The sequence below is a fragment of the Theropithecus gelada genome, chromosome 4 (assembly GCF_003255815.1).
Source record: "Theropithecus gelada isolate Dixy chromosome 4, Tgel_1.0, whole genome shotgun sequence".
Classification (NCBI taxonomy): domain Eukaryota; kingdom Metazoa; phylum Chordata; class Mammalia; order Primates; family Cercopithecidae; genus Theropithecus; species Theropithecus gelada.
The window spans coordinates 135,192,666-135,220,527 of record NC_037671.1 but is presented as its reverse complement, the minus strand read 5'-3'; the positions used below and the strand labels follow the sequence as shown (position 1 = coordinate 135,220,527).

Genomic DNA, 27,862 nt, shown 5'->3' with positions numbered 1-27,862 from the left:
CACATTTGGAAAGATTAGACCGATAATTAGCCTACTCATGGGTTAAAGAAAGAAAACAAAAATTAAAATATAGTAAGTCCTCATTCATCAAGACGTCTGATTTCTGCAAAACTCAGACACCAGAGCACATTTAGATTTTGTCCAGAGACAGAGACTCTAGTACAGTGCTGGGACATTGTAAATTACTGATAAATGCTGCTGAATAGTTTTGTTAAATTAGTGAAAAATCCTCTGAGTAGACTGGTATGTGTTTGACAGTAGAGGAATGTGAGAGTGACATCAGACCCCTACCTGTGCAGCTGGGCCTCTGGTAAGGCAGCAGAGCAGAGGCTACCAAGGCCAGGTGTCGTCAGTGGGCAATGGCAGCTGTCTGCAAAAGGTGAGGAAAGAACTACGGACAGCAATGGAAGGGATGGAATGGCCCTGAGAGTGAGGAGCTAACACCAGAGCCTGCCTGTGTACATTCTAACCAGTGATTTTTACTATGGAGCTGTATTTCTGAGACTTCTAGAATTGTAAGTTTGTTTTTTCTGTCATTTAGGTCTCTCCTTACCCACTGTTGAAAACAGTCAAATCCCTTAAACAACCTCAGAAGGAACCAGAGGATAGGAAGAGACTGAAAGTAAGCCAGGGAAGGAAAGAGTGTTAGTTGAAAGTAACAGGTGATGCCTTAGAACAGGTTAATGACAGATAACCCAGGGCACGAGGAAGGGAGAAGAGGATGCAGTCTCCGCAGAAATCCATATGCCTTAGGCTTAATCCAAACACCAGGACAGTCTATATCTAGAAGGGAGATTTCCATTAGGAAAAGGCACATTCAGTCAAAACCTTCTGTTAAGCTAAATGACTCTCCACCAATGTCTGTCCCACTCTCAGAGAATCTAACACAGCAGGTCCATGCCCTTAGGTAGGTGATTCTGTTGTGCGTGACCCATATACTTTGAGAGCCCACACTCTGAGAAGCACAGTTTTATGAATATTTTCTGATTTACTTTTCTCTTGTTGAAATGAAAATAGATGCTTTTTAAAAATAAATGTATTGGATATGAATTGAAAACCAATTATACTTCTTATTCCTCAGGGTAAGGAAAAATGAAATTGAATTTTAACTGGCTTGTAACTTACTTGCTCAGTAAATGAAATTTACCGCTTAAAGATAAAAACATAATCACTAATTTGTAATTTTAGTCAGTTCCTAATTACCCATTCTGGATAGAAGGTAGGAGAAAGTTAAGACAGAAAGAAAGAATAATGCCCAAATCAGATATCTTAGGGCTTCAAATATGTTAATAGCAGACATTTATAGGTACATACTTACTCACTTTTTCATACTCTTCTCCATACATGGTCCATGTTAGAAATGAGTACTTAGGGACGGGCAAGGTGCCTCACGCCTGTAATCCCAGCACTTTGGGAGACCAAGGCAGATGGATCACTTGAGGTCAGGAGTTCAAGACCAGCCTGGCCAATGTGGTGAATTCCTGTCTCTACCAAAAATACAAAAATTAGCCGGGTGTGGTGGCACACACCTGTAATCCCAGTACTCAGGAGGCTGAGGTGAGAGAACTGCTTGAATCCAGGAGGCAGAGGTTGCAGTGAGCCGATAGCGCACCACTGCCCACCTGCCTGGGTGACAGGGCAAGTCTCTGTCGGAAAAAGAAATGAGTACTTTGATTCAGGGCATAGAAAAAAGAGAGTTTGATTATTTGATATCAGTGGAGGTTTATGGAGTGACATTTAGTGGGGGAGGGGAGTGGCAGTGATGGTGGCAGCAGTGTTGGGGTGGGTGTGTGTATGTGTGTGTCAGGAGAACAAGTCATTGATAGAGGAAAGAAACCTGAAAAGTAGCTACAGATGGTGCAGGAGCCAGATGGCCTTTTGACATTGCAGGCTAATAGGAGGCAGAAACCCTTTGAATTTATTGCCACCTGCTATCTGAGGTTTCTTATCTTAGCAGTTCACTGGGAACTCAAGACCCTGGCTCTTGTCCTTTGGATGGAGGACAAACCAGGAATTGGCGTGACCAGGCATATGCAGTAGTAGTCCTGGTAGACTGCATAGTAGAGGCGGTAATGAGGAAGAGAGATGGGACCATCAGAGGCAGCCATATCAGGGGGAAGAGTGACAACCAATATGACATGAGAGAGAGAAAAGAATTCAGAAATGGACACTGAGCAGTATTATTCTTCTACTCTGTAGTGATGGATGTTCATCATGATGATGACCTTGCTGCATCATTAAGGAGGATTACATTGTGTTTTATAGCCTCTTATGGTGGCAGGCAATGGTGTAATTAAAAAATGGTTGTTAAAGAAATATGTTTCCATTATCCAAAAGGCTAAATTATGTGGAAGGAAGCTGTACCTGAATGTGGTCAAATAAGTAAGGCATTACTGTATGGATTTTTCCATTTGGCAATTCGTTTTAGGAGAGAGCATTCTGATATGTCTTCTAGCTAATGGATATACAGTAGTCCTCACTTATCAGGTGGGAATATGTTCCAAGACCCCCCGAGGGGATGCCTGAAACTGCAGATAGCACCAAACCCTGTATATAGTGTTTCTTTGATCTGATAACCCAGACGACCACTAAGTGACTAACCAGCAGGTAGTGAGTATACAGTGTGGATGAACAGAGGGATGATTCACATCCCGGGAAGATGGAGAGAATAGCATGAAATTTCATCACACTGCTCAGAATGGTACACAATTTAAAACTTATAAATTGTTTATTTCTGGAATTTTCCATTTAGTATTTTCGAACTGCAGTGGTTGACTGCAGGTAACTGAAACTGGAAGGCAAAAACTTGGATGAGGAAGGAATAGTGTAATTAACCTTTTTCCTTGTTTAGCTCATCACAGAATGTGATTCCCATATTTAATAGGCTACTAAACGCAGTACTTTTTTATCCCTGTACCATAGTTTTTTGTTTTTTCCGAGATGGTGTTTTGCTCTGTCGCCCAGGCTGGAGTGCAGTGGCGTGATCTTGAGTCGCTGCAACCTCCGCCCCCTGGGTTCAAGGGATTCTCTTGCTTCAACCTCCCAAGTAGCTGAGACTACAGGCGTACATCACCACACCTGGCTAATTTTTGTATTTTTAGTAGAGATGGGGTTTCATCATGTTGGCCAGGATGGCCTCGAACTCCTGGCCTCAAGCGATCCACCCGCCTTGGCCTCCCAAAGTGCTGGGATTACAGGTGTGAGCCACCGTGCCCGACCTATACCATAGTTTTTGAATATTTATCTTTTATTTTATTTATTTATTTATTTATTTATTTATTTATTTGAGATGGAGTTTCTCTCTTGTTGCCCAGGCTGGAGTGCAGTGGCGCGATCTCCGCTCACTACAACTTCCACCTCCCAGATTCAAACAATTCTCCTGCCTCAGCCTTCCAAGTAGCTGGGATTACAGGCATGGGCCACCATGCTCAGCTAATTTTATGTTTTTAGGACAGGCAAGGTTTTACCATGTTGGTCAAAACTCCTGACCTCAGGTTATCTGCCTGCCTCAGCCTCCCAAAGTGCTGGGATTACAGGCGTGAGCCACCACACACAGACTGTCTTCTTTTTAAAAAATATTTACTAAATGGCATTTAAGTGGGCAAGTCTCACAAAAGTTAATTCACTTATACATTTGTCAAAGCATTGTGAATATAATATTGTAGTCTCAGAATATAAGCTGCAGTCTTTCAGTGTGTAAATTTTAATAGAATAATCTATGACTGGTGATTTTAGATAGTTAATAAAACTTCTAAAGATGCCTAACTTTATCCTGAGGGATGGGGTGGATGTGGGGTAGCATATAAGTGAATGTGTTTAAGTAAGATCTATGTCATGCAGTACTATATATAGTATTATTTATGAGCTTCTAGAGCAATTTGTTGAAAAAGCTGAAGCTAGTAGTCTTTGAGACAAAAGTTTTTTCCCCAATTCTTTTTATTTTATTTTATTTTTTGAGACAGAGGCTTGCTCTGTTGCCCAGGGTGGAGTGTAGTGGTGCAATCTGAGCTCACTGCAACCTCTGTCTCCTGGATTCAAGTGATTCTTCTGCATCTACCTCCTGAGTACTGGGACTACAGGCGCATGCCACCACACCTGGCTAAGTTTTTGTATTTTTAATAGAGATAGGGTTTCGCCATGTTGGTCAGGATGGTCTCGAACTCCTGACCTCAAGTGATCCACTCACCTCGGCCTCTCAAAGTGCTGGGATTACAGGCATGAGCCACCGCGCCCATCCTCCCCAGTTCTTTTATATGGTCTATACTGTCTGTCTAGACTCAAAACTTGTAAATTCTGCTCTATCATTATACATTGGATGGCTTTAAAAGAATTACATCACTATGTCTGATGATGATATTATTTCAGTATATCAGATCTGAGTATTATGCCTGGTATTAGATTATCAATTGAATACTTTAATGATTAAATTATTCACAGTGGTTAGATATGGTGAGACCTTGTCTCTATAAAACAACTAAAAACTTAGCCAAGTACAGTGGCACACACTCATAGTCTCAACTACTCTGGAGGCTGAGGCAGGAGGATTGCTTGAGCCCAGGAGTTTAAGGCTTCAGGGAGCCATGATTACAGCACTGTACTCCAGCCTGGGTGACAGAGACCCCAAAAACAACAACAAAAAAAGTGGTTAGAAAGACCTTTGCCTAAATCTAAAGAATTTGTTTTTTGCTAAATTGACTTACCCTGTTTATTGTCATCAGAAGATTTACAAGTAAATGTCTTTTTATTATTTGGCTTTCAATCTGTTACATGATGATATAGTTATTTCATGTCATATATATATACACACACACACACACACACACATATGTATACATACATATATACACACACATACCCACACATATGTTAAAATACAAAGTACAATAATGTTTTCTTAATGCACTTATTGTACTTTGTATATTGATTTACTGAAAAGTATTTTTATAAGTAGGCTGGGATTATATCTGGGAATTATAACCAAGGAAATATATACAAAAACTTATGTTTCTTCTTTCCTAGATATATGGGCAATAGGTTGTATATTTGCTGAATTGTTGACTTCAGAACCTATTTTTCACTGTCGTCAGGAAGATATAAAAACAAGCAATCCATTTCATCATGATCAACTGGATCGGATATTTAGTGTCATGGGGTTTCCTGCAGGTAATTTATTTTCCTTTTTAAAGTCGTATTTTGAGTCATATTTCAAAATCATTTCTTCTCAAAAGCAAAATTTAATGTATATTTATAAACTGACATAATTAGGAGATTTTAAATTAACACATTATTTTCTATAACAATATTTAATTTTTTTGTAAGATAAAGACTGGGAAGATATTAGAAAGATGCCAGAATATCCCACACTTCAAAAAGACTTTAGAAGAACAACGTAAGTAATTCCACACAGTCCTAGTCTTTTTGTGCTGCTGTAAAAAAATACCTTAGACTGGGTAATTTATAAACAACAGGAATTTGTTTTCTCCCAGGCCTTGAGGCTGGAAAATCCAAGGTCAAGGCACTGGCATGTTTGGAGTCCCATGAAGGTTGTTTTCTGCTTCCAAGGTGGTGCCTTGTTGCTGTGTCCTCACATAGATAGAAGGGCAAAAAGGGGCAGATGCTGTGTGATGCCTCTTTTACAAGGCATTAGTCCCACTCCTGAAAGCAAAGCCCTCGATTCTGGAAGGCCTTATCTTCTAATACTGTTGCATTGGGAATTAAGTTTCAACAACGTGAATTTTGGAGGGGACATAAACATTCAAACCATAGTGCACATTAATTATAGGTAGTAATTTCAATGAGAATAGTTAATCTTTTTAAAAAACATATGTAGATTGTTATTTAAACTAGAAACTGAGATTTTAGCATACTAATTATGCCTGTGATTTACAAAAGGTATTCCAGATACCATTAACATATATAGTTCAGGTTTAGGCTGCAGTATTAAAAACTTTTAAGAATGTAAGGGTCAATGGGTAGTTTATGTCTGTTATGTTTTAGCATGAATAAAGGTCTCCGTTCAAGGCCATAGCTGTGGTTTTATTTTTTCTGAGTAATGACTGGTAACTGATATGCTGGACTAGGAAACCTGGAAGGCTGGCAGAAGGAAGAACATGTGGCTTGGAATATGAGTAAAACAAACTGATGAAGGCATTTACTTTGAGCAGAAATGAGATTAAGGGTGATGGCATGTGAGGTGTTTGTTATAAATATGCACACCTACCGAAAATTGTGGAAGAGCTTCTCTGTTGGCAACTTACCAGGAAAATTTTAGGACGGGATGGCTTATAGGAACAAAAGCAGACATCATTAAGAGAAATAGAGAATGGCATTGATCATTTCTGACCCCTTTTTCTCACAATCCTTGGTGAGGTCCTTTGCCTGTATCCATCTCTTAAGGACAGTGCTAATATCAAGGTTCTATCCTGGGCCCTCTTCTCACTCTGGATACTTTCCCAGTCAGATGTCATGTTTTGATGGCCACAATTTACCATCAATTATGTGGATAACTCCCAATATGTATCTTACTCCGTTCACTTTTCCAAGTTTCAAAATCATTTATCTAATTGCCTTATGGAATCCCAACCTGAATGTTCTATAAATTCTTTAAACACCCAAAACCAAACTAGTTATTTTCATTTAACATTGTATGGTACCTTGTTGGCAAGGGTACAGTAAAATGGACATTCCGGCCAGGCACAGTGGCTCACTCATGCCTTTACTCCCCACACTTTGGGAGGCTGAGTCGGGAAGATCTCGAGCCCAGGAGTTTGAAACTAGCCTGGGCAACATAGTTAGATCCTATCTCTATTTTTATTTTTTAAAAATTATTACTCATATGCTACTGGAGAGAATGAGTACTTCTCAAATTTCAGTGTACCTACAAACCACCTGGAGACCTTGTTAAAAATGTAGATTCTAAGTCAGAATCAGGGGTGAGGACTAAGAACCTTCATTTCTAATGCAGGCTCTCAGGTGATGCCCAGGTTGCTGGTAAAGGCTACATTTGTGTAGTGAGATTCTAGAGCACCTAAAAAAGACTTTAAAATGTGCATGCCCTTTGACCTGATAATTCCTGGAATTTATCCTGTGGAAGTAATCAGAGCTGCCACAAATAGATGAGTACTTATATACCAGGGTGGTGCTAAACCCTTTACCGACATTTTTTCCTAAGATCTTCCTAGCAAATCTATAGGGTAGGTATAATTACAGTTTCCACTTTTCAGATTCGGAACCTAAGGCTTTCACAGAGGTTAACTAACTTGCCCAAGATCACACAATTGGTGAATGACTGAATCAGGGTCTAGGAGGGGTCTCTGAGTCTCATCCACTAGGCAGTGTCGGCTCCCTGCCATGCGTATCAGATTTAGCTACAACGACTTGTATGCCACAGTTATTATGAAACGAGTAATACCCGTACCAGTAGGAGATAGGCAGCCACTCAATAAGTTTGAAGAGTATTTGACAAGGGAAAATGTTTATGGAACAATATTAAATAAAAAGCTAAGAATTTTTATAGTAGGATTCCAATTTTATAAAAACAAAGCAAAAATTCCTGTGTTTATACCATGTATGTATATGCCACACACACACACACAACGCCAAAGGGACATTATAAAAATTTTGTCAGTGTTTTTTTGGCCACTGAGTGGCTTGATTGTGATTTTAATTTTCTTCCTTATACTTTCTATATTCTGTAATTCTTTTTATCATGAACATATATTAACTATTTTTAGACCTTTTTAATTTGAAATATTTCATATGTAGGAAAGAATATATAATGAAAAAACATTTGGTATATTTAGAATAATAAAATGAATACCCCTTTGCTCACCTCTGAACCTAAGAATTAGAACATCACTAAGATTACTGAAGTACTCTGTGTGCCCCATCTCCCTATCCACCTCCCTCCCAGAGGATAGACTCTGAGTGTTCTGCATTTGAGTTTATCCTCCCACAGTTTTTATTATAGTTCTAGTCCACATGTTTATGTGTCTCTAAAAATTATTGTTCAATTTATTGTCTTTCAACTTTTTATAAATGGTAACATGTATTTTCTTCTGCAACTTGCTTTTTCTCCTCACTTAACCTCGCATATTCGTTTTTACTGTTGTATAACATTCCATTCTGTGTATATATAAAAATGTACCCATTTTTCAGTTGATGGACATTTGGGTTGTCTCTCTCTCTCTCTCTATATATATATATATATATATATATGACTTACTAAAAGGCTGCTAAGAACATTTTTATCCATGTATCCTGATATACATGTGCAAAAGCATCCTTTGACTCAGGTTTGTGCCTAGAAATGGAGTTGATGGGTCATAGGCTATACACATTTTCAACACTAATGGTTAATGCTTAACTGTTTTCCAAAGGGATTGTAACAGTGTAAACTCTCATGTTGTGTGTGACATTTCCTATTTCTTCACACATTTGCTAATATTTGGTAATGTGTTCCTTCTTAATCAGAAAAAACAATGTCTTAAACACATACCTTATAGGAAAGCCAATCTTGGAGCTTGTCATTAAAAAATATCAATTGGATGAGCGTTCCCAGTGATGTGTGACTGTGTGTGTCCTTGCAGGTATGCCAACAGTAGCCTCATAAAGTACATGGAGAAACACAAGGTCAAGCCCGACAGCAAAGTGTTCCTCTTGGTAGGTGCTTCTCTCCCAGACTGAAATCTGATTCTCAGCACAACTCTCGCCTTCTGTTTACTCAGCTGTTCCTCCTCTTTAGAAACAAAAGAAATTGTTGGATGCTGGGGCAAAATTAAATATTTTTTGTTGAGATGTCACCCTTGTCTTTCAGCCTTCACTTTAAATGATTTATCAGCAGAAAATGAACTTTAAAAGGGCTTTAATGCTGATGATTTCTGCCAGTTTCACATAAAAGTATGTAATATGCTTAATCTGCAGTGAGCTATACAAAATGTATTTTATATTAATCCTGTTACACAGGATTACAAAAGGCAAGGTGTTGACTTGTAAACAACCTTTTCATGTGCTCTGCATTTCCTGTGTGTCACTCTAGCTTCAGAAACTCCTGACCATGGATCCAACCAAGAGAATTACCTCGGAGCAAGCTCTGCAGGATCCCTATTTTCAGGAGGACCCTTTGCCAACATTAGAGTATGTGTCCCGTCTTTTCTGTGTCCTTTGCTCCAGGCTGAGGAGGTGGCGTGGTGTTTGAAAGCAAGGGAAGCACTTGCTACTGAAGTATTTAACTTTTTCAGCGATGCCACCTAAAGACTGCTCAAGAGAAAGCTTCCACATTTTGAAACAGGCAAAGCTGTAGAGAGGTATGAATGAAAACAAGTATTTTAGGAACGACCATTTGTCAGTTTTACGATGAAAACTAAAGCTGAGAACAGGTAAGACCTTTACAGACCAATTGGCCGGATCAGAAATTCAGCCAAACCAGCAGGTAACAGAAGTTAATCTGTCTTCCAGAGCATGTCCACTGCACTACAAAACCCCTCTACTCCTCCATCCTTTTTACCCCCAAGTATAGACTTTGTGTTTTCATCTATAAGAGGTGCAGTTTTTCTTAAGGCAAATACAAATTAATTTATTTTTGGTGCTAATGAAGTTAGTATAGAGAAACTTCTATGTCCTGTGTGTCAGTTAGCTAGCAGCAGTCAAGATTTGAACACTAGCCACAGATGAAGAGTAGGAAATAAGTGAAGAAAAACAAATTGGAATTTTAAATTAACAAGGTAAGGATATTACAGATTTTAGATCATGATATGTTTTTTTCTTTTTAATGATTTTTAGTGTATTTGCCGGCTGCCAGATTCCATACCCCAAACGAGAATTCCTTAATGAAGATGATCCTGAAGAAAAAGGTGACAAGGTATAAACTGCATTGTATACTTTCACTTCCAAAGAGTGAGGGAGGCAAAAAGATAGCTTAGGTATCATTCCATAATTCCTATATGTTTAACCACCTTTTCTAACATTTAATTAAATTTGAATGTGTCTTATTTTCTGTGGAAGTTTGGGGATTGTAAAGGTACCTTGAAGTTTGAAGTATGACCAGCTCACAGATACCTGAGCTTCCGGTGTATGTCACAGCCAGTTCTACTCCCGGATTCCCACTTCTTGCTCTTTCTGTTTGTTTGGTGTCACTGCCACCCCTTTATGCAGGCTGGCTTTTGCTAGCATCACTCTGTTCTTTCCTCTTAACTGGATATATTGGCTTACTCTCCAGACTGCTCTGCCTTTCCAGAATCATGATTGCAAAGATTTCTTACAGCTGTTTTAATGAGCTATAAGAAAGGTATTTCTGATGTGCCAGTGGCCTTCAGTGAGATGTCTGTAACTGATTTGGAGGATCACTGTGGAGTCTAAATGAACTTCATTGAGAGTCCTGTTTGGGGCTTGGTGCCTTGCCCTTTGGGAACTGTGTTCCCTGGCTGCTCCATTCTCCGGTCCTCACCATCACTCTAGTGTCCCACATAGATTGCTCCCCCAGGTTGGTCAGCAGCCGCATGTGCATATCGAATAATTAAAGAAAGTTCCTGTTAATTTGGTTTCATACCAAGCTTGCTTTTTTCCCCTTAAAAGAATCAGCAACAGCAGCAGAACCAGCATCAGCAGCCCACAGCCCCTCCACAGCAGGCAGCAGCCCCTCCACAGGCGCCCCCGCCACAGCAGAACAGCACCCAGACCAACGGGACTGCAGGTGGGGCTGGGGCCGGGGTCGGGGGCACCGGAGCAGGGTTGCAGCACAGCCAGGACTCCGGCCTGAACCAGGTGCCCCCAAACAAGAAGCCACGGCTAGGGCCTTCAGGCGCAAACTCAGGCGGACCTGTGATGCCCTCGGATTATCAGGTACTCCCTGAATGTCTAATGTTCATATGCTTTATGAAGTGGGGAAAAGATTTATCCTAGATCCTTTTAGAGTTAGGTAACACTTAACTCTTACATTTGTGCAACTTGTATAATCCTGTTTCTAGGGCATTCTATGAAGAGGAAGATTTTCATCATATTTCATGTAATTGTAAAATATCTCATATTCTGATTTGTTTATCCTGACACCCTGAGGAGAGGAAGGTAGGGAGGCCAGTGCCCCCATCCTTAAAAAAAAATTTCATCATTTTACGCTTACAGCTGCCTTAGCAGTTTTGGCATATCCGAAAAAGATACATAGATAAGCAATTGAAAAGGGGAACGGAGTGGTGTCTTACTTTGGACAAAATTAATTGCGTTCTTCAGAAAGATATGCTCTTCCTGGGAGGAAGTAGCTACATAGATAAAGAAGAGAAGGGGGCTAAGACTGAGGCTTCTCTGAAATAACTGTTAAGTCTCTTTAGAAATAATTTTGAGACTAGAAAATACTTTTTGTTATGCAGATAAAAAGAGAACACCAATTGCAGTACTAATTCAGGAAATTAGAGGAGCTAAGTCTAAGGATTGGTATTTGGAGAGAGGTAAAAATACCCATTGTGATAACCATAGGAAATTTTGAAAAAAACGTTTTTTTCAAGGTAGTAACAAGTTAAGAAAACATCTAGGAAGAAGGGAAAACTTAAGTTGTTGTTTTTTTTGTTGTTGGTTTTTTTGTTTGTTGGTTTTAAGTTTGGAACCACAGTCCTCTGGGAACTCTTGCAGATGAGTGCATAGGATAGAGATAATAGAAAACAAAACCTCTGGCAAGGGAACCGTAAACTCACTGATAAGGAACTGCAATAAAGAGAAACTTTAACAAGAAAGACATAACAAATAGCTGCATAAACTGCCTTTACATTTTGAATAGCTCAACAAACTAATGTGTTTCCACACAAGTACTTCTCTGAAAAACTTCTCTTCAGAATATCCCTGCAAGCAGAAGAGTACACAATACTTCCACTTGGTTCCAATTAAACAAATTGAGGCTTCAGTTTGATCTACTAAAAACAGCTTGCCAGCTGGGTAGCAGCACGAGCATATTTGAATTTTGTTATAAAATCTGTCTCCCCCGCCCCGCCAGTTATATGAGCAGCAAATACTATATACTGGTTCATCTTTGTGTCTCTGATTGAATTATACTAACCTGTGTTAAAAAATAATAATTTGCCTAAACACTTGTTAAAGTTGGTAAGGCAGACTTTATTCGAGGCGGGGCCATGGCAGTGCATAAAGGGGCCACTGCAAGAGGGGCTGGCAGTTGGGGAGGAAGACTGGACTCAATTCAGACTCCCACATGACAAGTGGAGATGTATAACCAAAGAGCAGGGTGGGGATCAGTGGATGGAAAGTTACTGATCCCCACCCTGCTCTGAAGGGAGGCCTGGGTGATAAGCTCTTAAAGGTGGGGGATTTTTGCCAAGCCAGCTTAGCAAGATTCTTGCTCTAACAGGATTCTCCAAAGACAGAGGAAAGCGCAAGGTCGGGCCTAGTCAAGCAGAAGACTCACATAGCTCCATCCAACACCACCCTGTAAAGCTTCCCTGCAGCGCCTTTGCAGACAGCCCTCCCCTACTGCGCTGCCCCAGGCAACAACGTGTGTTCAGACCTTCTGTAATAAACCTGCCTTTCTTACCCAAAACCCTCTTGGCAAAAACCTTGACCTCCCAAGAGGAGCCTGACTACAGCTTTTGTCAAAGGAAAGAGTCTTTGTCACCCAATTATAGTCAATTATAGACAGATTACTGTATTTCTTTTTTTTTTTTTTCCAAATTCAAAAATTCTTTGAAATGCTTTTCTATGTCCATATTGTTCTGTTTACTTAAAAATAAACCTTTCATAGCTGGGTCCTGATGTCTGTGGAAAAAAATAATAAACCTTCCAACGTATCTATTAAATGAATAGATACCTCAACTATTTAATTGGAGAGGCTGGCATGAGGAGCAGCCAGGTGTCCCATTACACAGAACTTGCAACTCATACTACCATCTAGGAGCCACGGGAAAAACTTTCTTTTCACCCTCTACAAGTTCGCTGAAAAATCAGCTCACAAAAGACAGGTTAATTGGAGAAAATGTCATGGGTGCGACTAGCTAGGGCCAGTGTCTCAGGCAGTCAAGGTTTTTTAACAAGACAGTTCTGGGTAAAGAAAGGCAGATTTATTACAGAAGGTATGAAAACATGTTGTTGCAACAGACAGCACAGCAGAGGAGGGGCTGTCTGCAAAGAGCAGGGGCTGGAAGGAAGTTTACAGGGTCTTGCGGGAGGGAGCTGTGTGCCAAATGAGGTCATCGTGCCCACTAGTTGTTTGTGACTAGCAGTGTCTCAGAACAATTGTTCATTGTTTTTCCCAGCCTGGAGCCCCTTCCTCCTTACTGCTTACTTACCAGGACAGAAAGGCGTACAAACTTGATACCAGCAGGCTGAGGGAGGTCCCCAAATGCTGGTGGGACCTCGACCCCCCCCCCCCCCCACCCCGTGTGCAGGCTCCTAACACCATCGGGAGAAGGAATTAAAGGATGAGTCAAAAATAGCAAAAGTATGGAGATTTATTGCAGAGAGAAAAGTACACGACTCAAGAAAGGGGAGTGTGGGTATACTCAAGAGAGAATCCGGCAGGGGACAGTGGCTCATGCCTGTAATCCCAACACTTTGGGAGGCCAAGGTGGGTAGATCACCTGAGGTCAGGAGTTCAAGACCATCCTGGCCAACATGGCAAAACCTCGTCTCTCCTAAAAATATAAAAATTAGCCAGTTGTGGTGGTGCAAGCCTGTAATCCCGGCTACTTGGGAGGCTGAAGCAGGAGAATTGCTTGAACCTGGAAGGCAGAGGTTGCAGTGAGCCAAGATCGCGCCACTGCACTCCAGCCTGGGTGACAGAGTGAGACTCCATCTCAAAAAAATAAATAAATAGAGAGTCATGCAGTCTGGTTTGGGTTTCTATCTTTATGGGTTTCTTTAACCAAAGGGTGAAATATTCATGAAAATTTCTGGAAAATGGTGGAGATTTCTTGGAACTGTGGTGCCACCCATTTTTATGCCAAATATGGGTGTTCTCGGAACTGTCATGGCGCTGGTGAGTGTGTGATTTAGTATGTTAATGGGCATATAATGATGTCCTAGGTTTTGAAGCAGAAATTCAAAGTGTGTTTCATGTAGTCGTTTTTTTTTGTTTGTTTGGTTGGTTTTTTTTTTTTTTTTTTGAGACAGAGTCTCACTGTGTCGCCCAGGCTGGAGTGCAGTTACACGATCTTGGCTCACTACAACCCCCACCTCCCGGGTTCAAGTGATTCTTATGCCTCAGCCTCCCGAGTAGCTGAGACTACAGGCACTCACCACCACTCCTGGCTAATTTGTGTGCGTGTGTGTGTGTGTTTGTGTTTGTGTATATTTTTTAAAAGTAAAGACAGGGTTTCGCCATGTTGGTCAGGCTAGTCTCAAACTCCTGACCTCAAGTCATCCACCTTTCTTGGCCTCCTAAAGTATTGGGATTACAGACATGAGCCACTGTGCCCGGCCAGAAATTGTCCATTTTTTTATGGTTTAGGGTCAACAGAGTGTGGACAGCCATGTAGAAACATGATTGGACAGAAAGGGTATGATCTGATACTAATAGACTGAGCAGGGAAACCCAGCACGGCCTGTCTGGATTCCTGTTGGCCTCACTGAGCACGCATTCCTGCCTGCGGGTGTGGGGCAGGACCCCCTCTGGAACAGGAATCTCATGACCTACAGTCAGACAAGGTATGCCAGATCATTTTTTACGGCCAGTTTTTACGCAGAAAGGTGGGGGGAAGTTAGAGTAATATTTTTAGGTTTCACAGCTGGTGTTGGGGAAGTGGGGTTCTGGTTTCTATGGCCTGCTTTAGGGAAGGGGAATTCTAATTTCTATGGCTGGCTCTGGGGAGAATGGGACTGTGAGACAAGAGGGCACAAAAAGGTCAGAGAAAAACTTTTGCTCCTGAGGCCTTCATTTTGGGGTATTGTTTTCTGCACCCCAACAGTTCCATTAGTAGAGTTTGAAGGCTTTTGGGCTGCTTCATCAATGTATTGTAAGCAAGTACAGTTAGCACTTTGAAAAGCAGGACATTGGCTTATTTTCTGTCTAAAAAACCCCTTGTCATTAAAAAAGCTATGTAACAGCACATTAGGTTCTTACATGTTTACATTATATTTTATGGCAAAATTGCCCCAAATAACGTGAGTTGAAATAACATTTTTCATAATAAACTTCAAAATAAAACATGTAATTAAAATCTGGAATTTTTAAAGACTTCTGTAACCAACATAACTATTCAGTTGTGTAACTTAGGAAGGAGCAAAACTAAGGTGTTTTTTTGTTTGTTTTGGTTTTTTTTTTTTTTTTTTTTTTTGAGATGGAGTCTCCCTTTGTCACCCAGGCTGGAATGCAGTGGTGCCAATCTTGACTCACTACAACCTCTGCCTCCTGGGTTCAAGCGATTCTCCTGCCTCAGCCTCCTGAGTAGCTAGAACTATAGGGACCCACCACCACGCCCGGCTAATTTTTATATTTTTAGTGGAGATGGGGTTTCACCATGTTGGCCAGACTGGTCTTGAACTCCTGACCTCAGGTGATCTGCCCCGCTCAGCCTCCCAAAGTGCTGGGATTACAGGTGTGAGCCACTGTGCCCAGCCAAAACTGAGTTGTTTTTAACCAAAACTACCTTAGTGCCCTGTTATTTTGGACCAGATGTTCCAAGTCCAGTTTGGCAGCCTTTGAGCACTGAACAGGAGGACCTTGCTGATCTGTTCTTTCCTAAACCCCAGTGCCACCTCAAGATCATTTACCTTTTTAACTCAAAGTGTAACTGCCCGACAGGTTCTTCTTGCCCGCTGCCCAGATAGAGCCAATTTATCAAGACGGGAATTTCAATAGAGAAAGAGTTTAATACACATAGGGCCAGCTAAATGGGACATCAGAGTTTTATTATCGGCCTCCTCAAAAATTTGGAGGCTAGGATTTTTCAAAGATACTCTGGTGGGCAGGGGTCTAGGGATGAATACTGCTGCTTGGTTGGGGATGCAATCAAAGGGGTATGAAAAATGGCCTTCCTCCACTGCTGGGTGGAGGCCACAGGATTGGTAGAGTCATGAGTCTCAGTCTGGGTGGAGTCATCTGAAATGCAAAAGTCTGAAAAAACATCTGAAAAGGCTGACAATAGTGATGTTATTTACAGGAGTAATTGGGGAGTAGCCAGTTGACCTCCAGAACAATGACTGGTAATTGTTTAACTACACCTTCATCTTAGCAGAATTCAGGCCTTTCTCATAATCCTAAACTTGTGGCCTTTTAGTAGTTTTATAAAGGCAGTTTAGTTTTGGGATGGGCTATTGTCATTTAAACTATAAACTAAATTTCTCCCAAAGTTAGCTTGGCCCATGCCCAGGAATGACCAAGAACAGTTTGGAGGTTAAAGGCAAGATGGAGTTGGTTAGATCAGATCTCTTTCACTGTCATAATTTTCTCGCTGTTTCATTTTTGCTAAGGAAGTTTCAATTACATATATTATTTATTACATATATTCTTTCCCACTTTGCTCACAAGAAAAACCAGCCTTCTGAATATAGCCAAAGATACTACTTCCAGCTTTGCTTATCTCTTACATACTGTTCTTATTCTACAGATGATTTTTCCTTTTACACATTTTTTTTTATATTTGCCTTAGGTACTATGAAGATGAAGGTTTCATTTAATGTAATAAAAATACATTGAATTGAAATGCATTTTTTGTCTTCTCTTGAGGACAATCATATATGACAATTGCTCTATTCTAAATGTTACCTGAAGTTTATAAAACCCATGTTGCTGCCACACCCCAGCTAACCTTGCCTTACTTTGTCCTGTAGGTAGAACTCCTGATGCCCCTAGCTTCTACCTCTGAGAACCCTTTGCTTTAAAATAATGGTTTCTTAATCACAGCTTTGTTGTTTATGTTTAATTTAATTTAATTTAATTTAGGAGAGCTAAATAATTAAACATGAGGCCAAAGTACATAAGAAAGTGGCAGTCTTTTTATTGCAAATATGCACACACTCTCCGGCGAGGTTCTCTGGTCCTCAGGTGTGGGGGGCCAGGGAAGTCGTGCCCGCGCTCTCGGGTGATGTTCTCCGGTCCACAAATGCGGGGGCCGAAGAAGTCACACCGGCTCCTGCCGGCAGCGGACTTTTTTGCATTGGTACTGGAAGGGGGAGGGCAGTGGGCAGGATAAGGGCGTGATAGGGGCGTCTCCATAGGCGTGGCTGGGTAAGTTTCAATCTCTTCGGATTGACGTCACCTGGTGCATGCTCGGTTGATCTGCATCTTCCTGGGGCGGGCTGCATTTTCCCACGCACGGGAAAGTTGGTGAGGAAGAACCCGGAAGCAACATGGACTGTGCCTTCTTGTTCACCTTCCTCCATCTTGTCCTTTCTCCCTCACCCAAACAGTCCAACCTCTTATTGATTATAAGAATTTGGGGCACCGTTGTCTTTGGCTGGCTGCTTCCTGCTGTTGGGGGGCATAGTTAGGGTCTGAGGTTGGCAGTTGGATGTAGGGATGCAGGAGCATTTGGTTGAAGGTGACTTGGGTGATCTCTTGGACCTTGGCTTGGAGAAATTTTATTAGAATGGGAGCAAGACATAACATAAGACAGAGGATTAGTATGGGAATTAGGAATGGAAGCATCTGCTGTACTACAGGCAGCAGCCATACCGGTGGTCCGGGGGTTAAGGGGCGTTAAATTGTTGAAGCTCCTTTTTGATTTTGTTTAATGTTTGGACATTGGTGTCAACCAGGCCTGATTCATTTACATAGTAGCAACACTCCTCTCCTAGGAAGAGGCATGTTCCTCCTTTTTCAGCAGTAAGAAGATCTAATGCCCGTCTATTTTGTGCTGCTACCTGGGCCACTGAGGTGATTTGATGTTGTAAAGAGGCTAAGCTTTCAGCTGAAGCCTCTATGGCTGCCTGGACCTGAGTGGAGAGGGTCTGTGTGGATTGAATCGAGTGGGTGAGGGCCCCTGTTCCAAGTCCTGAGGCAACTAGGGACGATGCTAGGGAAACCCCGATAATTACACCAAAAGTAGCCTCCAACGGGGGCTGTCTGGGTCCTGCTGGGAGCTTGAGTGCAATCACACCACGAAGAGTTTGGAGTAGAGTAGCAAAAAGGAAGGGTTTGACTCTGGATTACGGTATAATGGGACTTGAGGCAAGGATGTTGCTTGAGAGGAGCTGGTAGAGTCCGTGGTGATATTGAAAGCGGTTGGTAGCGGGACTGCCACTAAGGGAGCTTTTCCGAGTGCAGCGCAAAGGAAGCAGTGGGAGAGGTTCCTTACTCCAGCAGCCTGGGTTAAGTTAAGTCCCTGGCGAATAAGTATTAGCCATGAGAATGGGTTCTCCTTGTTAGGGGGACTTGGGGGGCTTAACAGCTTCTTTATTTTCTGTTCATAAGATTTTACAACAGAGGTTAAATTTTGTAGGGCCTGTACACTCTTAGGAAGATATACTTGTTTACTTTTAGGGAGGTGTACTTGTTGCACGTATACTCTATTTGGAGGGTTGCGGTGGGATATGAGGACCAAGATGTTGCATATAGTCCAACCTTTAACTCCCTGAGCCTACCAGGGGTCCCAGGGATCCTTAATATTAAGAATGTATCCTCCTGATGTTCTGTTTCTTACAAAAGGTCGATCATTGGGGGTGCAAATGCCATTTGCACCCATTAAACCTATCTCATGCATGTTGCAATAGTTGTAAGGACACCCCAGGTTGGTCTCTTGCCAGTCATTTTTACACTTATATTCAGTTTGGTCGTACAAGAAACATATGACTGGGCGGTCGTAGTTGCCGACAGAACTCAGATGAAAGTTGAGGAGGGCAGCTTGACAGCCCTGGGGGGAGCAATCTGCAGTACCTTGCGTTTGTGAGTGACCTGGTTGTCAGTAGACCAGGTTTCAGTTATAGAAAATCTTCATACAAATTTAGGATTAGTAAGGCTAGCAGGAATAATTAGAGTGAACCATAATAGTGGTAACAAAGGTGTAGAGGGTAAGTTCAACATTGCTGAAATCATAAAGGGCACCTTGCCAAGCTAGGTCTTCTATGAGAGTAAAAAGTCGGGAAACCCAGTGGTCGGGGGAAGGGTTGGGAAGGAAGGTTTCTAGAGGGTCTATGAGGGGAAATTCAGTTAAGTTGAGATGGAGAATAGTGAGAAAGCGGGAGAATTTGAGGAGGTTGTTGATCCTTGAGTAGAACCTGGTCACCTGGAGAAAGGGAAGGGGAATAGATGTTTTGAGTTAGGTTAAGATGTCTCGTCCCAAGAGGGGGGTGGGACAAGAGGGCATGATGAGGAAAGAGTGGGCAAAGCATGCATAGTCCGGGCAGTAACTTAACATTGGGGTCTGGCGAGGGTTAGACGGTTTACCGTCTACCCCAACTACTGAGATAGTGGATGGCTGGCTAGGACCTCCATAGGTTGGCAAAACAGAATAGGTAGCCTCCGTATTGATGAGAAAAGAAATTGGCTTACCCGCTATCTGTAGAGTTACCCTAGGCTCGGCGAGGGTGACCGGGGTCTCTGAGTGTGGGCACCGTCAGTCGTCGTCCAGGTGTAGGAGCTGGAAGGAGCCTTCCGGCCTTTGAGGAGAGGCACCACGTTGAGGCGCAATGCCTGCCCTGCTGGTGGGGCAATCAGACTTCCAATGTCTCTCCTGTTGGCAGGTTGGGCACAGTGTGGTAGGCGGGCGAGGATTTGGACACCTTTTTGCCCAATGCCCAGTTGTGCCACACTTAAAGCATGGACCAGATGGAGTGGCCGGCTTGGCCTGGGGACACTGGTTTGCCCAGTGTCCTGCGTCTCCACATTTATAGCAGGAGACTTATCTTTGGTTTTCCCTGCCGGCAAAGTGGGCAACGCGGGTTGGAGGGCAGCCACTAAAGCTTGTGCCTGAAGGGCGGCCTTCTGTTCTACTCTGGCTTGTTGAAGAGCCTCAGCTGTTTCTTCTCTAGAGTTAAAAACTTTGAAAGCTAGCTTGACTAAGTCCTGAATGGGGGTTTGAGGTCCATCCTCTATCTTTTTTATTTTTTTTTTCAGATGTCAGGGGCCGACTGGGAAATAAAATAACTGGCAAGGACAGTAACTCCTGCCAGAGAGGTAGGATCCAGTCGGGTAAATTGGACAAGTGCCTCTGTAAGGCGATTTAAAAAGGAGGCAGGATTTTCCTCTGAGTATTGAATAACCTCCCGTAACTTATTAAAATTTACTATTTTGTTAGAGGCTGCCTGCATGCCAGCTAAGAGGCATTGTATCATAAGGTCTCTTCTGCGACGCCCGGGTTGTTGAGGTTGGTAGTCCCATTCAGGATCTGTAGATGGGACAGCTTGTTCGCCTACTGGGCTGGCCGGGTCAGTTAAGTGTAACTGGTCTGCATGCTGCCTGGCGGCTGCGAGAATGCACTCTCTTTCCTCTGGGTTAAGAGTGGAAGTAAGAATAACATGTAAGTCATGCCAGGTAAGGTCATATGCCTGGCCTAGGTATCGAAACTCTTTGGAATATTGGGTGGGGTTGGCTGAGAAGTCGCCGAGTCGTTCTTCAATTTTGGAAAGGTCAGCCAGGGAAAAGGAGACGTGGACTCTAACCACGCCCTCAGCTCCGGCAACTTCTCGGAGGGGGGCCAACAAACTAGCAGGGGAGGTTGGAACAGACTGACCAGTAGGGTAGGTTAAGACAGGCTGACTGGTAGAGGGGGTTGGGGCAGGCTGACTGGTAGAGGGCTGACTAGTGGGGGCCACTACCACGGTCTTGGAGCGAGTGTGGGCGGAAATGGGAGAGGTAAGAGGAGTGGGTGAGGGAGGGGCGGTAGGAGGAGCATAGGGAGGGGGTTGGTAGGTCGGGAACGTCAGCCCCGTCTGAGATGGAAGTAGAATCTTCCTCTGCTTGTGGTGTGGGGGCCGAGGGCTGGGTTTTAGCTAACAAGACCTGGGCCATTGAACACTGGGCACACAGGTCTGGGCGAGAGCGCAAGTCCTAAAAGCCTTGGACATAGATAATCTCTGACCACTTTCCAAGCCTTTGGCAGAAATTAGAGAGATCTAATAGAATGTTATAGTCAAGTGTACCGTCTGGTGGCCATTGAGATTGGTTGTCTTAATTTATACTGTGGCCATGCCACAGTGGAGAGGAAAATTAGCCGCTTTCGTTTTAAATCTTGAGCTAAATGTAAGGCTTCCAAGTTTTGGAGGAGACACCTTAAGGGGGTGTTCCTAGGGATTTTCGATTGTGAGGTTCCCATTGTTTAAGCACCAGAAATGGAAACCAACCTCATGCAGTGGCAAAGCATCCTTTGCCGCTGCTAGAGACCAGGGGCTCCTGGAGCCACTAACGGAGAATTGAGGAACTTCAAGACGGATGTCTCCGGGTTGAAGACCTCACTCTGCCACAGCGTGGCTATGTCCTTGGGCGTACGTACGACTCTAGGCCAAGGACACGGAAACGGACGGAGATGGTTAACAAAGGGGAGTACTCACCGAAGAAGAAATTCTCAGAGTGGCACCAGTGGAAAGCTGGAACACTTGTTCGGTGTTGGTGGCTGGTTGGGTTGGGAGCCAGTTCGCTGGGGAGGAGGTTCCTCAGACCCCTAGGGGATGTTGAGGAAGGGTCCCTTCCCGGGTCGGGTTTCGGCACCAACTGTTTTGTTTAATTTAATTTAATTTAGAAGAGCTAAATAATTAAACATGAGGCCAAAGTACGTAAGAAAGTGGCAGTCTTTTATTGCAAATATGCACACACTCTCGGGCGAGGTTCTCTGGTCCTCAGGTGTGGGGGGCCAGGGAAGTCGCGCCTGCGCTCTCGGGTGATGTTCTCCGGTCCACAAATGCGCGGGCCGAAGAAGTCACGCGGGCTCCTGCCGGCGGCGGACTTTTATGCATTGGTGCTGGAAGGGGGGGGCAGTGGGCGGGATAAGGGCGTGATAGGGGCGTCTCCATAGGCGTGGCCGGGTAAGTTTCGATCTCTTCGGATTGACGTCACCTGGCACGTGCTCGGTTGATCTGCATCTTCCCGGGGCGGGCTGCATTTTCCTGCGCGCGGGAAAGTTGGTGAGGAAGAACCCGGAAGCAACATGGATTGTGCCTTCTTGTTCACCTTTCTCCATCTTGTCCTTTCTCCCTCACCCAAACAGTTTATAATGGGAAAAATAATAGCATGTCAGTATACATTATGAATACTGTTGATTTCAGTACGCCAAATTGATTATTCATGTTTGCACATCTCAGTTATTAACTAACACCCCAGAATTGGAATAAAGAGAAATGGGTCTGCTGAAGTTTCCCCTCTTCCTTTCTTTCCAGGGTAGCTTATCTCCCACAGAAATCCAGCCAAACTTCATGCCTGCTAGAATGTGTGGTTACAGTGGTGGCAGACTGTCATTTCAAATAACCAAAATGTGTTAACAGCTTAAGTTAGCTGTCAGCTATGTGGGTTTGAACCAGGAGCCTAATGATGAAAACGGCTTATATCTCTATCCTACTGTGATTAGCATCTTGAGTTATTCTCTTCCTCCATTAGTAATTCCCTTTTCCTGTTTCCTTCTCCTAGCACTCCAGTTCTCGCCTGAATTACCAAAGCAACGTTCAGGGATCCTCTCAGTCCCAGAGCACACTTGGCTACTCTTCCTCGTCTCAGCAGAGCTCACAGTACCACCCATCTCACCAGGCCCACCGGTACTGACAAGCTCCCCTTGGGCCAGGCCAGCCCAGCCCAGAGCACAGACTCCAGCAATATGTCTGCATTAAAAAGAACCAAAAAGATGCAAACTATGATGCCATTTAAAACTCACACACATGGGAGGAAAACCTTATATACTGAGCATTTTGCAGGACTGATATCTCTTCTTTATTGACTTAAAGAAGATTCTTGTGAAGTTTCCCCAGCACCCCTTCCCTGCATGTGTTCCATTGTGACTTCTCTGATAAAGCGTCTGATCTAATCCCAGCACTTCTGTAACCTTCAGCATTTTTTTGAAGGATTTCCTGGTGCACCTTTCTCATGCTGTAGCAATCACTATGGTTTATCTTTTCAAAGCTCTTTTAATAGGATTTTAATGTTTTAGAAACAGGATTCCAGTGGTGTATAGTTTTATACTTCATGAACTGATTTAGCAACACAGGTAAAAATGCACCTTTTAAAGCACTACGTTTTCACAGACAATAACTGTTCTGCTCATGGAAGTCTTAAACAGAAACCGTTACTGTCCCAAAGTACTTTACTATTACGTTCTTATTTATCTAGTTTCAGGGAAGGTCTAATAAAAAGACAAGTGGTGGGACAGAGGAAACCTACAACCAAAAACTGCCTAGATCTTTGCAGTTACTATGCTTTATGCTATGAAGAACTGAAGTGTGTGGTAATTTTTATATAATCATTCATATGGAACTTAGTTCCCAGCATCATCTTATTCTGAATAGCATTCAGTAATTGAGAATTATAATTTTAACCTTCATGTAGCTAAGTCTACCTTAAAAAGGGTTTCAAGAGCTTTGATGAAATATAGTCTCGATGGCCCACACCAAAACGCTGAAGAGAGTATCAACTGCACTAGGATTTCTTTAAGGAGTAATTTTGATCAAAAGACGTGTTACTTCCCTTTGAAGGAAAAGTTTTTATTGTGTATTGTACATAAAGTCGGCTTCTCTAAAGAACCATTGGTTTCTTCACATCTGGGTCTGCGTGAGCAACTTTCTTACTTATTATAATCAAGGGTACTCAAGTAGAAGCCTGCAAATTAATCTGCTTTTAAAATAAAGAGCAGTGTTCTCCATTCGTATTTGCATTAGACATAGAGTGACTATTTTTAAAGCATGTTAAAAATTTAGGTTTTATTCATGTTTAAAGTATGTATTATGTATGCATAATTTTGCTGTTGTTACTGAAACTTAATTCTATCAAGAATCTTTTCATTGCACTGAATGATTTCTTTTGCCCCTAGGAGAAAACTTAATAATTGTGCCTCAAAACTATGGGCAGATAGTATAAGACTCTCTACTAGACAACGTGAATTATTTGCATTTCCATTTTCTATGAATTAGTGGCTGAGTTCTTTCTTAGCTGCTTTAAGGAGCCCCTCACTCCCAAGAGTCAAAAGGAAATGTAAAGACTTAGAGCTCCCATTGTAATGTCAGGGGCAAGAAATTTGTGTTCTTCTGAATGCTACTAGCAGCACCAGCCTTGTTTTAAATGTTTTCTTGAGCTAGAAGAAATAGCTGATTATTGTATATGCAAATTATATGCATTTTTAAAAACTATTCTTTGTGAACTTATCTACCTGGTTATGATACTCTGGGTCCATACACAAGTAAAATAAGATTAGACAGAAGCCAGTATACATTTTGCACTATTGATGTGATACTGTAGCCAGCCAGGACCTTACTGATCTCAGCATAATAATGCTCACTAATAATAATGAAGTCTGCATAGTGACACTCATCAAGACTGAAGATGAAGCAGGTTACGTGCTCCATTGGAAGGAGTTTCTGACAGTCTCCTGCTGTTTTACCCCTTCCATTTTTTAAAATAAGAAATTAGCAGCCCTCTGCATAATGTAGCTGCCTATATGCAGTTTTATCGTGTGCCCTAAAACCTCACTGTCCAGAGCTGTTGGTCATCAGATGCTCACTGCACCCTCACTGTGTGCCCGGTGCCCTGCTGGGTGGAGAACACAGAGGACAGGGCATACTTCTGTCCTTAAGGAGCTTGTGATCTGTTCTGTGACAGTAAGCCCTCCTGGGATGTCTGTGCCATGTGATTGACTTATAAGTGAAACTGTCTTATAATATGAAGGTCTTTTTGTTTACTTCTAAACCCACTTGGGTAGTTACTATCCCCAAATCTGTTCTGTAAATAATATTATGGAAGGGTTTCTATGTCAGTCTACCTTAGAGAAAGCCAGTGATTAAATATCACAAAAGGCATCGATGTATCTTTGAAATGTTCACATCAGCCTTTTAACAACAATTGGGTGGTCCTTGTAGGCAGAACATACTCTCCTAAGTGGTTGTAGGAAATTGCAAGGAAAATAGAAGCTCTGTTCCTGCTCTCAAGGGAGATTACCTTTAATAAAAGAAGACAAACCCAAATAGATATGTAAACCAAAATACTATGCCCCTTAATACTTTATAAGCAGCATTGTTATAGTTCTTATGCTTATACATTCGCAGAACTACCCTGCTTTCCTTGTGTATAATGACTTTTACTGGCAGAACTGAAATATAACCTGTAAGGGGATTTCGTCAGTTGCTCCCAGTATACAATATCCTCCAGGACATAGCCAGAAATCTCCATTCCACACATGACTGGGTTCCTATCCCTGCACTGGTACTGGCTCTTTTCTCCTCTTTCCTTGCCTCAGGGTTAGTGCTACCCACTGATTCCCTTTACCCTTAGGAATAATTTTGGATCATTTTCTTTCTCTTTAAAGGGGAACAAAGCCTTTTTTTTTTTTTTTTGAAACGGAGTCTCACTCTGTCACCCAGGCTGGAGTGCAGTGGTGTGATCTTGGCTCACTCCAACCTCTGCCTTCCAGGTTCAAGTGATTCTCCTGCCTTAGTCTCCCGAGTAGCTGGGACTACAGGCATGCACCAACACGTCTGACTAATTTTTGTATTTTTAGTAGAGACGGGGTTTCACCCTCTTGGTCAGGCTCGTCTTGAACTCCTGACCTCAGGTGATCCACCTGCCTCGGCCTCCCAAAGTGCTGGGATTACAGGCGTGAGCCACTGCACCCGGCTGGGAACAAAGCCTTTTTAACACATGTAAGGGCCCTCAAACCGTGGGACCTCTAAGAAGACCTGTGAAGCTTTTTGAGGGCAAACTTTACCTTTGTGATCCCCAAATGACTGCATTTGTCTTTGAAATTTATTGGATACTGTTATGTCCCCCAAGGGTACAGGAGGGGCATCCCTCAGCCTATGGGAACACCCAAAATAGGAGGGGTTATTGACAGGAAGGAATGAATCCAAGTGAAGGCTTTCTGCTCTCCATGTTACAAACCAGTTTCAGAGTTAGCTTTCTGGGGAGGTGTGTGTTTGTGAAAGGAATTCAAGTGTTGCAGGACAGAGGAGTTCAAGATAAGGTAGCTTTGGCAGCAGGGCAGGCTGAAACAATCCTTGTGATGAAGTAGATCATGCAATGACATACAAAGACCAAGGATTTATGTATATTTTTGTATCTGTGTGGTTTTGAAACTTTAGTACTTAGAATTTTGGCCTTCTGCACTACTCTTTTGCTCTTATGAACATAATGGACTCTTAAGAATGGAAAGGGATGACATTTACCTATGTGTGCTGCCTCATTCCTGGTAAAGCAACTGCTACTTGTTCTCTAGGCCTCTAAAATGATGCTGTTTTCTCTGCTAAAGGTAAAAGAAAAGAAAAAAATAGTTGGAGAATAAGACATGCAACTTGATGTGCTTTTGAGTAAATTTATGCAGCAGAAACTATACAATGAAGGAATAATTAGATGGAAATTACAAATCCAAAACTCTGTGGTGGTAGAGAAAGGCAGTGAAATGGCAGTTAGACCAACAGAGGCTTGAAGGATTCAAGTACAAGTAATATTTTATATAAAACATAGCAGTTTAGGTCCCCATAATCCTCAAGAATAGTCACAAATATCTTATAACAAAGTTCATTGTTTTAGGATTTTTTAAAAATGTGTTGTACCTAAGGCCATACTTACTCTTCTATGCTATCACTGCAAAGGGGTGATATGTATGTATTATATGAAAAAAAAAAAAACCCAACCCTTAATGCACTGTTATCTCCTAAATATTTAGTAAATTAATACTATTTAATTTTTTTAAAGATTTGTCTGTGTAGACACTAAAAGTATTACACAAAATCTGGACTGAAGGTGTCCTTTTTAACAACAATTTAAAGTACTTTTTATATATGTTATGTAGTATATCCTTTCTAAACTGCCAGTTTGTATATTCCTATAATTCCTATTTGTGAAGTGTACCTGTTCTTGTCTCTTTTTTCAGTCATTTTCTGCACGCATCCCCCTTTATATGATTATAGAGATGACTGTAGCTTTTCGTGCTCCACTGCGAGGTTTGTGCTTAGAGCCGCTGCGCCCCAACAAGGCCTGCTCCATGGGGTGCAGGACGAGCTACTGCTTTGGAGCGAGGGTTTCCTGCTTTTGAGTTGACCTGACTTCCTTTTTGAAATGACTGTTAAAACTAAAATAAATTACATTGCATTTATTTTATATTCTTGGTTGAAATAAAATTTAATTGACTTTGCTTCCGTGTGGATTTTTTAAATGTAAAAAACTCTTATAATAAGGTTTAGTGGCTGGGTGCAGTGGCTTATGCCTGTAATCCCAGCACTTTGGGAGGCTAAGGAGGAAGGGTTGCCTCAGGCCAGGAGTTTGAGACCTGACTGGGCAACATAGTGAGACCCCATCTAGTGTTAAAATTTTATCTGTGTGCCTAGAAGCTTTTATAATTACACTTGTCCTGCAGAGATACGAAGTCCTTCTGTGAGTTCCAATATGTTATTTTGTTCAGGATGCTATGATGTCATAATACTGCAAAGCAAGCAAGGCTTACAGATACCTTGTAAGTAAAATTGCAGGTTTTTTACATCTTCAGGAGAAACATCTTTTTCAAAAAAAGTAAATTAGAATTATTTTTAGAAAAAGACTAATAAGCATTTGTGGATGGGGTTGGATTGGGAGTTTTTTGTTTTATAAGGGCACTCTGGTACCTGGCTGCTCCTTTTATAATTCGTTTGATGAGTCTTCTATGGTTGTTGCTCCACTATCCAAAGGCATCACAGAGTGAATTGAACAATGTTTCAGTGGCATAAATACAGAGCTTTCATTTCTATTTAAAATAATCACATCCCACTTGGCTGCTTCTCTTTTTGGCACGAATTTTATACTCAGGGCTGTGCTATTTGTAGGCTAGATCTT

The 27,862-nt window shown here is 42.1% G+C and overlaps 1 protein-coding gene across 4 annotated transcripts in view; it reads left to right on the top strand.

The window, feature by feature from the left end:
* CDK19 (cyclin dependent kinase 19) overlaps positions 1–27,188 on the top strand; it is a 217,407-nt gene extending 190,219 nt beyond the window's left edge. For all 4 annotated transcript variants that reach the window (XM_025383475.1, XM_025383474.1, XM_025383472.1 and 1 more), the window contains 7 exons: positions 5,020–5,163; positions 5,320–5,389; positions 8,589–8,661; positions 9,038–9,135; positions 9,781–9,859; positions 10,573–10,839; positions 22,487–27,188. In XM_025383475.1, the coding sequence (XP_025239260.1) occupies positions 5,020–5,163; positions 5,320–5,389; positions 8,589–8,661; positions 9,038–9,135; positions 9,781–9,859; positions 10,573–10,839; positions 22,487–22,618 (863 nt within the window). In that variant the 3' untranslated portion in view covers positions 22,619–27,188. The remainder of the gene's footprint in view (positions 1–5,019; positions 5,164–5,319; positions 5,390–8,588; positions 8,662–9,037; positions 9,136–9,780; positions 9,860–10,572; positions 10,840–22,486) is intronic.
* The last annotated feature ends 674 nt before the right edge of the window (positions 27,189–27,862 follow it).